At 38.2% G+C, this 14,724-nt stretch overlaps 1 protein-coding gene across 3 annotated transcripts in view; it reads right to left on the bottom strand.

The window, feature by feature from the left end:
- The window catches only part of ctnnal1 (catenin (cadherin-associated protein), alpha-like 1), a 79,050-nt gene that overhangs the window by 15,798 nt on the left and 48,528 nt on the right, over positions 1-14,724 (bottom strand). For all 3 annotated transcript variants that reach the window (XM_047383842.1, XM_047383841.1, XM_047383843.1), the window contains 5 exons: positions 8,691-8,881; positions 7,101-7,220; positions 5,792-5,881; positions 5,416-5,586; positions 1,929-2,129 (listed from right to left, as the gene is read on the bottom strand). In XM_047383842.1, the coding sequence (XP_047239798.1) occupies positions 1,929-2,129; positions 5,416-5,586; positions 5,792-5,881; positions 7,101-7,220; positions 8,691-8,881 (773 nt within the window). The remainder of the gene's footprint in view (positions 1-1,928; positions 2,130-5,415; positions 5,587-5,791; positions 5,882-7,100; positions 7,221-8,690; positions 8,882-14,724) is intronic.

Genomic DNA, 14,724 nt, shown 5'->3' on the forward strand with positions numbered 1-14,724 from the left:
TGGCTCATTGAGCTTTGCTAAGAAAAAAAAACCATTATTATTCAGGTGGGTTATTATGCCCTGTTGTTACAGGAGAAATGAGAAAAGAGAAAGCGAGGAGGCTAATGAAAAGTGCGTGAAAGGATGCTGTGCTTCTGTTGTTTTCAGTCTGCAGGCTGCACAGATAAAGAGCTGCCATTGGAAAATATGTGTGAAAAAATTTTAATAAAGCATCTGCACTTTGTTGTTTTTTTATTGCCGAAAGGATTAAATAATAAATAACAGAATACTTGAATCATTCCTCCTATTGGGGATCTAAACAAGACTGGGCATGAAAAAAAAATGGCCAGTTTAAAACCTTAATCTAAGAGAGTATAGAGGATGAAAACGTAGTTAAATTGTCCTTTTTGATTTTTGAATGGGTGTGCATTTAACTGTTAATTCTGTCAATAATTTAAAAACCAAAATGATCATTAAGTTGTAGAAGAAGAAAAAACCTGTGTTGTTTAAATGTAAATGACATAATCTAGATATAAAACAGGTTGATCCTGTAATAGGAAAAAGTGGCTCATGGATTTTTTTCATACATATGCAGACCTTTCAAGAATATGTGGGAACCCTTTCTTATTTATTGAAAAATATAAATAATATTTGAGCACCGCTAAGTATGTAAAAATTATTATTAATGAAGACAGCTTAGAATTTTCCATTCCTAAAGGCTGAGGTGTGCAAATTGTTTGCTTTTGTTCTTGTTTACCAGAAACACGGTATTGTCAGCTTGAAAGCTGATAGAAAACTCATTATGGTTCAACATGTGCGTCAACTCTGCTGCTTGTCATCACTGCAATGTCAACAACATAGAAAAAGGTCTCATAATATACACATTTCTGTGAGTTACCTACAGCAGCACTATATATTGAACATCATCAATTAATTTATGAATAGATGATGGAAAATGTAAGAGTTCATATTATTTGTCTAACAAACAATACATCATACAGTGATCACCATCCCTGGTGTGTGTGAAAGTGTTAATGAAATAATCTTTTGTAGCAAAAGCAAATTCTAAAAATGAAACATTTGGAATAATCTAAACTCTAATTTGAATACGTTTATACAGCTGGAAATGAAATCCCACGCAAACAACTATTTGGTTGTTTTTTGTTGGGGTTTTTTTGCAAAATTGTTGAGAACTAATTTGCTCACTCCGCAGCTTATTTCTAAATAGAAATTTAATGTGTAACCCATGACTTCCTGTTTCCTTGAAATACGTCTTGATGTGATAAAGAGGCCAAATTCTACAGGAAAGGCTCTTGTGACATGACCCTGTAGTGCATTTCTCCATTGGTAGTTACAGTAGGGACCACTGTCATATGTACACTCATTGAGTGTAACCAGAACTTGTCTATTGTCTGGTGTTGATTTGTGTTGTAACTGGAATAGATAAGCATGTCAGCAAACACTAAAAGGCTTACAGTGTTGTGAAAAGTACTTGCTCCTTATCCAAACCAATCTGGCCTTAACTGTGATTACACACAAGGTTTGTAATCAATTTCACTAGCGACACCAATGCCTGATTATTGTTAGACCCATAAAATCAAGTAATCACGTAAATAGAACCTGTCTGACACTGCGAAGTAGGCTCAAAGATCTCAAAAGCAACACATCATGCCCCGATTCCAAAGAAATTTCAGGTCAGATGAGAAATAAACAAGGAATCACAGTAAGAGTTATTATCCACAATTAGAGAAAACATAGAACAGTGGTGAACCTTCGCAGGAGTGGGTGGCCTCTTCTCCGATTGAATGCATTTGTTTTGATTTTTCATTCATCAAATCAATAATTACACAAGCGTCTTACGGCTGGGAAACTCTGTATTTTCCTCACTAGGTTTCTTGTGTTTTTTCTAATGCTTCTGCAGGTATGAATGCAAGCCCACGCCAACGTACCGCCTCAATCCAGGCATGCACCATCTGCTGGGTGTCCTGGCGGGCCAGCTGACACACGCTGAGGATGGCCTGCCGCTGCTCATGACTGGTGTAGGGCGAATCGGTGAAGTCTTCGGTGCGCTCCACCAGAGCCTCCAGCTGACCGATTACAATCTGCGGCATTGAAGACTGCAGGTTCTCTCGAAGGCACTCCACACTACACTGCAGGGTCGGAGAGGGGAGCAGGGTTTGTATAATGGAGCACTTGTGTGAAATATGAGCAGGAGACACCACATTTTTAAAACCCATATCTTGAGGGGAAGAAAATCAACCATTGCACACTTATAGTTGTTAAAAAAAACAAGACTCTTAAGCTAATGCATTTTTTTTCCCCTTTTTTGTTTTTTTTTCTTCAACAAAGAACTGATTTTAAGAGTACCTACTTATGTGCTGAATGATGATCAGTTTACATAACTTTTTACTAAAGTTACTCATTAAAACGTCATGAGCCCTGAATTAAAAGCAACAGCCATTCCAAGGTCTGTCATTAAAATACTTTCCTCTTCTTTTCCTCTTTTAGGAGATGCCCTCAAAGTGTTTTTATGCAGGTTCGTTTCTTTCATCTGCCAGCGGTAAGAGCAGATTAGTAAGCGTGATGGAGGGGGTTGAGGTGATATTGAGTGTATTAACAGAATTACAAAGTAAGAACACGTACTTCACAGTTTTGACGGGCTAAAGCACATCTGATGCTTTGACAATTAAAGTGACTGCAGGAGCAGGTATTCTGCAACTGTAATCAGCCTTGAGGTTTTTCATATTTTGTAACTTTCCAACCACAAACTTCAAAGTATTTTATTTCAATTTGATGTTATAAAATGTTTTATTAAGCAAAAATCTGAAAACTCTGGCAAGCATTTGTATTGACATTCCCTGACAAACAACTCTGTAAAACCAGTTTTGCACAGCTAGAGATTGAAACCTTTTCCCATTACTCTTTGCCACATAGCTCAACCTCAGACTGGATGCAGAGAATCTGTGCGCATCAAATTTGAAGTCTTGTCAAATATTCACAATTAGCTTTAAAGCTTAACTTTGACAGAACCATTTTAACATACAGAAATGCTCTGATTTAAACCACTCCATTGTAGCTCCCGTGCTGTTTAGGGTTGTTGTCTTGCTAAAAGGTGAATTTCCGCTGCAGCCATCAGGTTTTCTTCCAGGATCCTATGGCTTGTGGTAAAGGACTTCTTATGGCTTTTATTCAACAACCTTGGCTATATATGCCACACACTTTTAACACATAACATATAATATTATGTGAAAATAACCCTTTTACCATTTAAACCCTTTAAACCATGGGCAGTTTATGGTCTTGTGGGCTCCTGGACACGGATTTATAAGAAGTCTTTCATATGTAACCCTGGTCATCCATATGTTTTCATCAAGGAGGGGTCTGAAAATATGCTTCCCCAGGAGAACATTTTGAAAAATACTCACTTAAATGATAGATCCTGATTAATTTTGAGGATGTAAATGGACAACATTCAGGCAGGAGATGGACAAACCCAATGTGAGCCTATACAGTAGATTCTTTGGGCAGAGCTCCAGGCTTCTCAGCTCTCTGAACTCTTAGGCCCCTGGGCCTGCTAGACAAGTTCAGCAATCCATCCCTGGTTTTAACATGTCACTTCACTCCCTGCCTATTGCTCTTAGTGTGCGTTTACAACAACAGCTACTAAAGTTGTAAAAATGCCAGAAGTAATTCACTTTCTATTGACAAGAGTGACAGAAATGACTAAAGTGACGGTAACACTTTATCTGAAGGGGATGACATAAGGGAGTCATGAACGTGTCAGAAACATGACATGAATCATGAATATGTATGATGAACATTAATGACACTTTTAATGGTCATGACTGTTGTCATTCAGTGTCATTTGTTTTTTGTAATGTCTGCATCCCAAAACGTGTGAGCTTTTACATTTTTTTTATCATCCTCGTCATAAAATCAGACCAGTACACAAAATTCTATCCACACCATCCGTGGCTTCATCGATGAAGAGTGAAAACATGCCACTCTCTAGCTTTTCAGATAGAGTTCTTTAAAACTCTGGTAAAATACCATGTGTGATTAATTTTATTGTTCTGGCTGGGCTGTGGTCCAGATAATTAACGTTAATAGTGGCACAGTAACGTCCATGGAAACACAACTGGTACCGTACCGAGTAGAGCAAAACCAAGCAGAGTGGAGCTGCCTTGCCTAAATAAACCAGTGGAAAAGGGGCTGTAGCAAACATGCTGCCTTAGAACAGACAAGTGTGTGAGGGTGAGTTGTTCCTCCACCAACTTCTTGCATAAACTGACGACTGGAGGAATGATGGTAAATGACAGATCTAGCTCAGCTGCTTTATGATTCGCGCCATTACCGAACTTTTCTTCCGCTAGGTTGACAGAGCTTTGGCACCAGCTCCCAATGGGTTTTCCGTTTCCACCCACTGGCTCTTTCCAAGCCCAGTGCCATTTATTCTCTGTGTCTTTACTGACATCTTTAGTGTCTTCCCCTAGCTTCATTAACTTGCGGTCAATGCTCGGTGCGTGTTCCCAGTATGAGCAACAGTGACATTCAACGGCACGCGGACCAACTGCTGCATCTGAATCAAAGTTCTGCCAAGACCCAAGTGTCGCCCCCACCCTATTTCTGATTAGCTAGTATGCCTATCTAGTATGACTGGCAGTAAAAGCTGCGCCTCTGTTAGATCCAGAGGAATGTCTGTTTAATCTCTGAGCAAACCCCCTTTTTTTCCCTCACAACAGCGAGTCGGAGTGGTGTCAGCCCTGCATTACTTCTACTCTTTTATAAAGGCTAATTTTGTGGGGCCACAACTAATAGGTCTCCAGTTGACAGATTTTCCCACCTGAGCTGTGGATCTCTACAGCTCCTCCAGCGTTGCCACGGCCACTAGGTTTCTTCCCTAATTGCTCACCTTGAACAGCCTGTCAATTAGGGTGGACACTTATGTCTTGGTCAGTTAGCAGTTGTGCCATTTCTTATAATTTTCAAATGATAGATTGAACAACGCTCTGTATAATGTTGATGTTGAAAGCCTTTCATATTGTTTTATAACCTACGTTATTAAAATTTTCTCCACAACTTTATTCCTGACCCATCTGTTGTGTTCTTTGGTCTTCACAATGCTTTGATCAGTGATATTCTCCAACAAGCATCTGATGCCTTTACAGAACAGCTTGTTTATACTGAGACTTCTGAGGTCAATCAGCTGTGCCAGATTTTATTTAAGGGCAACACAGTAAAGTGGTGAGGATATAAATGCTTGCCACACTTAGTTTTTGTAAATAATTCATAAAACCATTGACCCCACCCCTCCACACACACACACTTGCAAGTCACTGTGTAATTCAACAGAGGATAGTGACTTAGTTTTACAAGATAGCAGATATCTGTCGAGCAGCGTGAGGCTCATTTCTTTAAAACAGAATGTTATTCTACCTTGAAGTCTTTGATGCTGTTGTAGATACTAGTAGGGAGGACCTTGTTCTCCCCACAGCTCCGTGCCTCAGTGACTATCTCGATGACCTGCTCCAGGGCACAGCGCATTCGGTGGAACACGGCGTCTTTGTTGATCCTCGCCGACTCACAGTCCGGGTGCCTGAGGCAAGTCTGCGGAGGGAGTTGGATGTGAAATGTCAACCCCTGTAACCTCTTCTTATCTCCTTCTTTTTTTTCTTTTACTTAGTGTGTCTTGACTCAATTACTGCACAGATCCAAACATGTTGGAAACCTTGAAATTGAAGATGCTGTAGAGAGAGGCTTCAATTTTTAAGCTGGAGAAGATCAATAACAAACAGCCCGAGGTCAGTTTTACCTTGGAGGCTGTGAGGAGCATCATGGTGCATTTCTCCAGCACCGCTCGGGCTGCTGCCATTCTCGCCTTCTTCTTCTCGTCTTTCAAGTCCTATAACATACACACACACACACAATGTAAACTGATGCCTTTACTTTAGTAAGGACTACTTACAACTCTCAGGGTGTCAAAGGGACATAAAGCATAAAAAAGTATCATGCTTGGCCACCCAGATATAATCTGGATTTGTGTGCAGATTACACATGTGCTGCTTTGTGGGTTATTTTAAAAAAAGAGACACTACCAGAATATAAAAAGAAAATCTGTTTATGTCACTCTGGATTTATTCTACATGGAGATATGCAGATTGAATTCTGCAGACACAGGATTTGAAAATGGCAGCTGAATGAACTCCTCTGCAGGCACTTTGCCACAGATTACAAAGATGATGTGATTATCTGTCATTATTTTTGCTTCTCTGCTCATCTGGTTTCAATAGCTGAAGATGCTTTTTCTTTGAGAAAAAACACATGTTTTTTAATGTGTGAACACGGGGAATGTATGAGTGGGAGTAAATAAGACAAAAAAGTGGCGAATCAGGAGAGGAAGCATTAGCAGCGACGTGATGTGCGTATCAAAACCTGAGCCCCAGATGAAATTCAGACAGACGGATGGCGGATCCTCCCTCCATGTGTGAATATCGCAGCTGCTGCATTTCACATTGACTTCTGCAGGCAAAGCATTTTAGCTGCAGAATCTATTCATCAAAGTGGGATAGGCAGTCCTCTGACAATGCAAAGTTTAGACCCCCTAAAGTTGGAAGGTGTTTTTGAAGCTCTGACTGCGTGTTTTGTTTTGCAAATATGCTGCAATATGGCTGAAAGAATGCTCTGAAAGAAAGCACAGGTCAGCTCGTTTCGAGACTGAATCGTGATGTAAATATTCTTTGAGGAATGTGAGTCACAACTGACCTATGCATTCCTTCTAAAGCCCGGTGAGGCAAATAAATATAGATAAGTATAAAAACATTGCAGAAAGAAGCAAGGCCTGAAGAAGCCTTCTCATTCAATGTTCAGGTATTTTTGAAATATGTAAATATTTTATGGTTGGATTATTGATTCGCCCAGAGTTTGCTGCACTTCATTGTGCAGCTACTGCAGTGTTCAAAGTCCAGTGTTGCGGCCTTTTCTCCGAGATCTGAATTTAAGCACGGTTTGGTGCAGAGAAAATACATGTGGAAACTAAAAGATTTTCAGTCTTAAAGTACTTTATAGATGTTTTTCTCAGTAAAAGAACATTTATGTAATCTAATAATTGCATTGGTACTCACGTTCTGTCTGTCTCCTGTGAGGTGAGCAAACTCCACCATCTCGTTGCCAAATTGGCTGAATATCTGCACAAACTCCTGGAAGGTGCTGACTTTTTCCAGTTTGTCAAGTGTTACAAGAACCTGAAATGAGCGAGATGATCAAAGAGGTGAGATGAATAGCTCATATGTCATTGTGAGCAGATGCAATTTCAAAACAGTGGAGGACATTTAAGCAATGTTCACACAGGAAATTATCTCTGCAAGATTAAATGTTGGGCAATGGCTGTGCAACATATAGTACATTACAAATGTCTAAATAGCCATTGAACATATTTCACATTTTGTCACATTACAACCACAAAACTTGGTTGCAAATTAGAAGGAAAAAGATCCATGTGTTTTAACATTTTTCGCCAATAGAAATATGAGAAGCACTGTACAGTCATAAATAAAGTTGTGGAAAGTTTAAAGCAGGGTGAGCTAAAACAAAAATGAGATCCCAAGCTTAGTATGTTGCATAGGGAACTGTTCAAACTGGTTATTACTGGTTATTTAATTTCCCTTTGGAAATAAAACACGCTAAACATAAAGCATGTCTCCAAGTCCAGATGTTGAGAGCCTCTTTCCTCCAACATTTAAATGCATCTCTGATCCAACACACCTGAATTAAATAGCTGAATTACTTCACCAGCATGTCATCAAGTTCTGCAGAGGCCTGGTAATAAGCCCTCAATTGGATTCAGGAATCTTGGACAAAGTGTGCATCTAAAAGTAGCAGGATAATGGAGCTCAACAAATGGAGTAGGAAACCCTTGGATTAGAGCAAAGCATATTCATGTGAAAATCTGTAGCAAGCCTTGGAAATTGATGTTTCTATATGTGACATACTGCAAAAGACTTGCAGCTATAATACAAATCATGCATCATTTTCCCTCCATTTTAGAATTATGCAGAACTTTGTACTGAGTTATCACATAAAATCCTGAAAAAACATTAAAATAAGTGGCTGTATCCTGAAAATTTGAAAAATGTGCAAGAGCTCTCTTGTAAGGGACTCCATTATATTTACATTGTTGCCATTGATTGTTGATATCATCACAGAGATACAACCCTAAATAAAGTATTCAAGTTAAGCAGCCAAAAAGCTGCATTTTGGTTAATAAAAGACTGTGTAAGCTTGTAATTTGGTTGTGGAGGATGTGCTAGCTGGCAGCACCAATGCAGTAGCAGCTTTTATCTGTGCTGTATAAAGAGGAGGAAGAGATCTAATTGTGTTTGCCAGTAATGGAGAACAGAGGGCTGTCGACTGTCTGTCCGAACAAGGCAAACCAGTCATGATTAGGCCCCTGTTTCCATTCTTGGCCCGGTCTGACACAACATCCATCTCACACTGTCTGACTAAGAGCATAGCCAGGTACGAGGGACAGATGTGGTCTCTGGCTGGGTGTTTTATGTGCTGCTTCCCCCCAATTACATCCAGAGTACTCTTTCAGAGGGGGCCGCTCTTTACTTATGGGGAAATTAAAGGACTTGGGACCGAATTTCCTTGTGTATGTGGATGAGTTTATTGATGTTGTTCAAGGTAGTGCTCCTCATTTTAGGCTGCTTTACCTTGTTGCGTGATCTGATTATCTGTTTGATGACGATGCGATCAGCAAGGACCAGAACTTTAGTGACTGACGAGAGGAGCAGGCGGGCAGCCTTTACCATCCCAGTCCTATCACTGAACACGGTGACACGCCCCCCGTCTGTCTGGAGCTGCATGGCTGATCCTACATCTGTCAGCTGGGCTATAGCATCACCTAGAAAACAATAACAGAGAGGCCATATTAATAAAATAAAATAGTCCTTTGTGCTTCTCAGTAAAGTAGAATATCTGGGAGTCAGACCTCCTGACTATAGACTCTGGGACATTGATCTCCAAATGAAAATATTCTAAAATTCTTATATAATTTCTCTGTTTTCTAAAATGTTTAATATAATAAAGTAGACTGAAGGTAGGGTGCAAAAAAGTAATTGGCAAGAAAAAATGCACGTTCCCAGAATTTCTTTTTTTGGATCACGGTTAGATACCGTGCATAATTATATTTTACATAATTCCCAGAAAGAAACATGTATTTCCTGTTGAAAGACCCCTCAGTTCCCTTTGGTACAATCAGATCAACCTGATTGTGTTACAAATGAATAATTCCTAAAATGAATCACACAGTCAAACTGAGCTATAATTTGACTGTTACCTCAACAAATTCAGACGAAAGGACATACTAGTTGAGATAAAAGGTCAATGCTTTTGCTGGCTCATCAGGAGGCATGCTAAAACACAAATTTATTTTGAGGTACAGAAGGATTTTGCATCTTCATAATTGTGCACTGCTATAGGACATGGTAAAATCAAGGAAACATTTCAACTTGAAAACTAAAATGTAACTTTTGAGTTGTAAAATGTGATATTCTTCCATCATTCCTTATCAAGACTGTGCTGCAAGACATGATTTATAGGTTGATGCAGTAGCACTTTCAGACTGCTAACTCATGAAGCCAGTCAAGCCAAGAATTGGTCATCATAAATAACTTCAGAACTAAGCTGACATGCTGTCTCTAAGGAAGCAAAAATTGAATATAAAGAAGCTGAGAATACTTTTTTTTTTTTTTTTAATACAAGGCAATGTCTTTTTTTCATTGTGGAAGCAAAAACAAGATCCTGCTGAGAGTTTCAAACATCACATCTGGCCTGAGAAAGCGTTAAGATCTGCAGGAAATAAAACTGCTTTGTTTTTCCTGATATCGTGAGTTCTGGATCTGAAATAGGAAGCAAAATTCAGGAGCCTCCACATTTAAGTGAGCTGGCATGATGATGATGTAAGTGGTTGTCAATAGTTAAGCTTTTTAGTAATTTCTCTGACTTTAGATATGAACAAGCTTAGGAGAGTAGCTATTTTCATGTTGCCATTACCTGACTTACAAAGAACAACATTTATAGCTGTCTTTTTTCCTAATGTTATGTTCTCTTGCCTTTCCCATTTTGAAGATTAGTTAAGAGAAACTGACCTCGTTGTCATGTCATATTTATACCCAAGGAGAAAGGAAGTCATGGATTATAAATTGAAAATTCCTCAACACTGATGAAATAACAAAATAATAAGTATGTATTTAAATATATACTGTTACATTTAATTTATAGAAATTGTACCACTAATTGTGGAACCAAAGCTTTTGTAAAACTGTGAGATTATGTTTTTTCTAAAAAAAGAAAAGACCTTCTGCATCTTTATTAGCAGTATAGAGAGTGCTATATAAATTAATATTTATTTTTTGTTTATAATGTGGCTTTTTCTTTATTCTACCAATCCTCACTACTGTGCCTACATTTAAGGTGTGTTTAATTGGTACTCTGAAGTCTGAATTTCCAAAATTCTGAGTCAGAAACTACTGGAACACCCCCTTCCCCCTTTCCAGATTTAAAACTCCGATTTGGAAAGACTGAGGTACTGACACATATTGAACTGTGAAACATCTCTTTGACAACATGTTCATTTGGTGCCTGAAGGCATAGAAAGATGAGAAGTACAGTTATTAGCCTGTTTTGCTAACTGTCGTTAGCCTGAATGCTTAACATAACATTGAGCAAACCATATTGGTTTTGTAACTTGCAGTTTGAACATAGTTTAGTTGGATTTAATGTCTTTCCCAGGTCCAAATCCAGAATACCAGGATTAACATAATGCAGCCTTAGTTCTGAGTCATTTCTCTAGGAGCTAAAACCAATGCAGTTATGTGAGACAACATTGTTATGTAATGCTATGCCAGTCTTCCGCTCCCCACCTCTGGGAGTACATTTACAATAACAGTGCTAACTTGATGCTAAAAATTCAAAGCTGCAGAAAAGCTGCCAAATATGCCAATATACTCAAATGTATAAATAGGCAATCAGGGATTCACTGTTTCCCCCTTTTTATTTAACTTTTTCTTATTTTATTCTCAAAGAAAGGAAAACACTAGATGCTTCCATTAAGAAGAAAACAGATTTACAATCAGACTTAGGAGGTGAGTCAGAAAAGGAAAGAGCTCTGATAGTAGGAGGATAAGAACAGGAAGATATCACGTCAGGCAACTCGATTCTCGTTTTGGTTCGGCTGGTCCTTTTTAGGGAGCAACCCAGAAAAAATTATTGTATCTGACAGGCTGCTATTCAGAGCCAGCTCCGTTAACAAGTTAAACTTTGTGGCCGTGTTCGTAGGAGATTCTGCCCAGGTCCCATGACTGTGCTTTGGTAGTGAGCATAGCCAGAGTCAACTCTTTGCTCTCCATTTGTAGAATATAAGGGCTTAATAAATATAAAACAAAGCAAACCAAGAAGCTCTTAGTTATAATCTGTCTTCAATCAAAATGTGTGTCAGGTGTGATGACATTTACATATTCTCCATTTAACAGAGTTAAAATTTAAAATTAAACTCATTAATTTGGACATTTCTGTAATGTGTCATAGTTTAGTAGAAAGTGAAGTCTTAGAAACAAGATGCCATTCACCAAAAACGGACAAACTTCTACTTCACACCTTACCTGTTGATGTCAAAGATACCTATTCATATCTTTCACAAACATCACTGCTCAGTGTTAAAGAGAAGGTAATGTTATTGAAGAGTGAATATTTTTAGAGATAGTATGTTTTTGTATGTATGACCTGGTTTCTGGTGTCAAGCAAGCTTTTAAAATTGCTAAAATCTACCATAAGCACTTGCTAAAAGAAAGCTTCTACACTAAGAAACAAAAATTAGTCTGTTTAGGAATATTTTTCTTATAACAAACAACACAGACTGTTATATTGTGTACATTATTAGAACTTAGCCATCACTCTTATTAAGGTAACACAGTTTTGAAACTAGTTGCCGAGCTATGAGTGCCATATCTGTTAAGCATCCAACTGCAGGCTTAATTATTATTTAAAGAATGTCTGTCTGTCTGTCTGTCTGTCTGTCTGTCTGTCTGTCTGTCTGTCTGTCTGTCTGTCTGCAAAAACTGGTGTTTACAGAACTGGCAGCACCCCAAAAATATTAGTTGTACTTTACAAATTTGAGAATTTCCATTAAGAACACAAACAGAATATCATTTGTTTTTTTGTTTTCTTTTTTCATTCTTGTTCATGTCAAAGCCATTGCTTGCTGTTCAAGTTTTGGTCCAACAAAGCTTGTTGTTCAAGCTTTGATTTACCTTGAAAATGTTTTAAATCAACCAATTGGTCTGTTAGGTAATGCTTCCAAATACAATGAACACATGAGTAAGGTGTGCTGTTTCCATCAAAATAAGGAATTATTTTTATTTAATTTTAGAATTGAACTGTTTACTAATACAAAACAACTTTTTTTTGCTGTTTTATTGGTAACAAATACTGTGTATAATACTCTATAGTCGCAAATTTACCTTTTGGCTGATTAAAAGGACTGTTACAGGTCAGTTAACTGACTTTTATTCATTTATTCTAACCTGTGAAAGGTAGGTCATTTATCAAAGATTATTTGTTGAATATGTATGGCAATATCTAAAACTGTTTTTGGAATTAACCATTTGTCAGCATTAATATTTTTTTTTGTTTTAAATAAAAAATATTACATTATGTTATACATTTTTGTTCATAATATGTATGTAAATTTCATGCTCTGGTATATCATCTTGTACCAGTCTATGCCTCATTGCATTAAGGAAACATCGAACACTGAAAGAACTCCAAATTGTTATGCACTCACAATCAGTATTTGCAATACATTTATCTTAATCAAAAAAAGACAGAAACTGACACAATTTTAAGGTATGAATGAGTTTAACAAATATCCAGGACACCCCCCCCCCCCCCCCCTAACTAGCTCTTCTCTCCCTGCTGAATGCATAAAATATAAAACAAAGAACAAAGCTTATTCCTTTTGATCACAGAAGATGTTTAGAAAAAAAAAACAGTCAGACAACAAGAAATTATAATGAAGAAAGTTTTTTTAGGACCAACCCAAAGGCAGAACACTGAATGCATAATTGTGTGAGAAAAAAAGTGAAAACTGGAGTACATTAGTCACAGCAAGTAGAAAACATGCATGCATTTACACATGCATGAACAATCAGCTTCACCTTTGCACACACAGTTTCACAAGAACATTTTCTCATCAGCCGACTCTCCTCCTCCCAACAGCAGCCTCTTTGTCAGAGTTTTAGCCATCAATACAAAACAGCAGCATGAGAGGATTAAATGCTTTACTACACTACCCTCTTCCCCCAGCATTAAACTATTGTTATAATGTTGTGCTTAAATTCTTTAGCCAGTGTGACACTGCTTCCAATCTGCCCACAAACTGCAAGCAATGTCACACTGTTTCTAGTTTGTGGGCAGATAAAAAAAAAAAAAACAGGTACACCGAAAGTTGCAATCGCGAGAACCTTGAAACATCTTCTAGAGTTGTTATCACAGAATACAAAAATATTTTAAAAAAAGAGAGAAAAAAGCTTCTGTGTATACAACAGCTGGGTTTGATTTCAATTATGAACTCAGTGAAGTTCACACAGAGTTGCCCTGTGCATGTGTCAGCTGATCTATTAATATGAATAAATAAATTAATACGTCATCACAGAAAAGTAACGCAGCAGAACATTGTACATTCCACAGCACTGTTCTCAGTATACATGTACTATTGGGGAAACAGGACTATTTTATTCACACAAGATGCTTCAAGCCCATCCATAAATATGGATTTTTTTACTCTGACTTGCTGATCCCTACATGACATTAACTTTTCTTCTACAGTTTGCAAACAATGTTTAAGTCAGTACATAGCAACACCTTGCTCATGTAATTTTAGCGGGTCTGCGAGTTATTATTAAAATATTCTTTTATCAATTAACACACTTTTAAGGGAAAGTTCTCTGTAAAACATCAGGCTTTGATGCAATCAAAGTTTAAACAAAACGTTTCTGAGCCAATCACTGTGTTATTTTGTAGACATGCAGAAAGTATTGACAATTACTTTGAAGACATTTTTGAAGAAACAGCATCAAAACACTGAGTTGTTGACGAGATTCGGGGTTCTTTTTAATGACTTTGCAGCACGTAAAAACACAGGGCTTACAGACTCATACACCGCTGCTCCGGTCGCCGTCTCTACCCACCCCACACACACAATAATACCGACGTCACTCCTTCACTCTTGATTCTCAGCTACGGCAGCACACAGCGCCACCTCTGTCCGGAGGAGTAATGTCAACATCTTCCATACACACACACGAAACATACCCCCCACACACTGAGCATCTAATCACATATAGTTCAGGCATTTCCTGCAACAGTACATTCAAACGTTATACACACACAAGTGGTGTTGGACTAGGAGTAAGCACAGTACAGGTGTTTACCGCTATTACTTCGGCGACACCCCTGACTACGGTAACCGTAATGCTGCAAGCGGTGCGGCTTTGTAGTTTACCAGTCGTACTGAAACATTTTGACAGAGCGCCGTGTACAACCAGTATGGATCAACCAATTAACCAATTGATCCATATATAAGGCGCTCCGGATTACAAGGCGCACTGTCATTTTTTGAAAAAATTAAAGGTTTTTAAGTGTGCCTTATAGTGCGGAAAATACGGTACTACTTAGTACTTCCAGTGT

Source organism: Girardinichthys multiradiatus, chromosome 13, assembly GCF_021462225.1.
Source record: "Girardinichthys multiradiatus isolate DD_20200921_A chromosome 13, DD_fGirMul_XY1, whole genome shotgun sequence".
NCBI lineage: Eukaryota > Metazoa > Chordata > Actinopteri > Cyprinodontiformes > Goodeidae > Girardinichthys > Girardinichthys multiradiatus.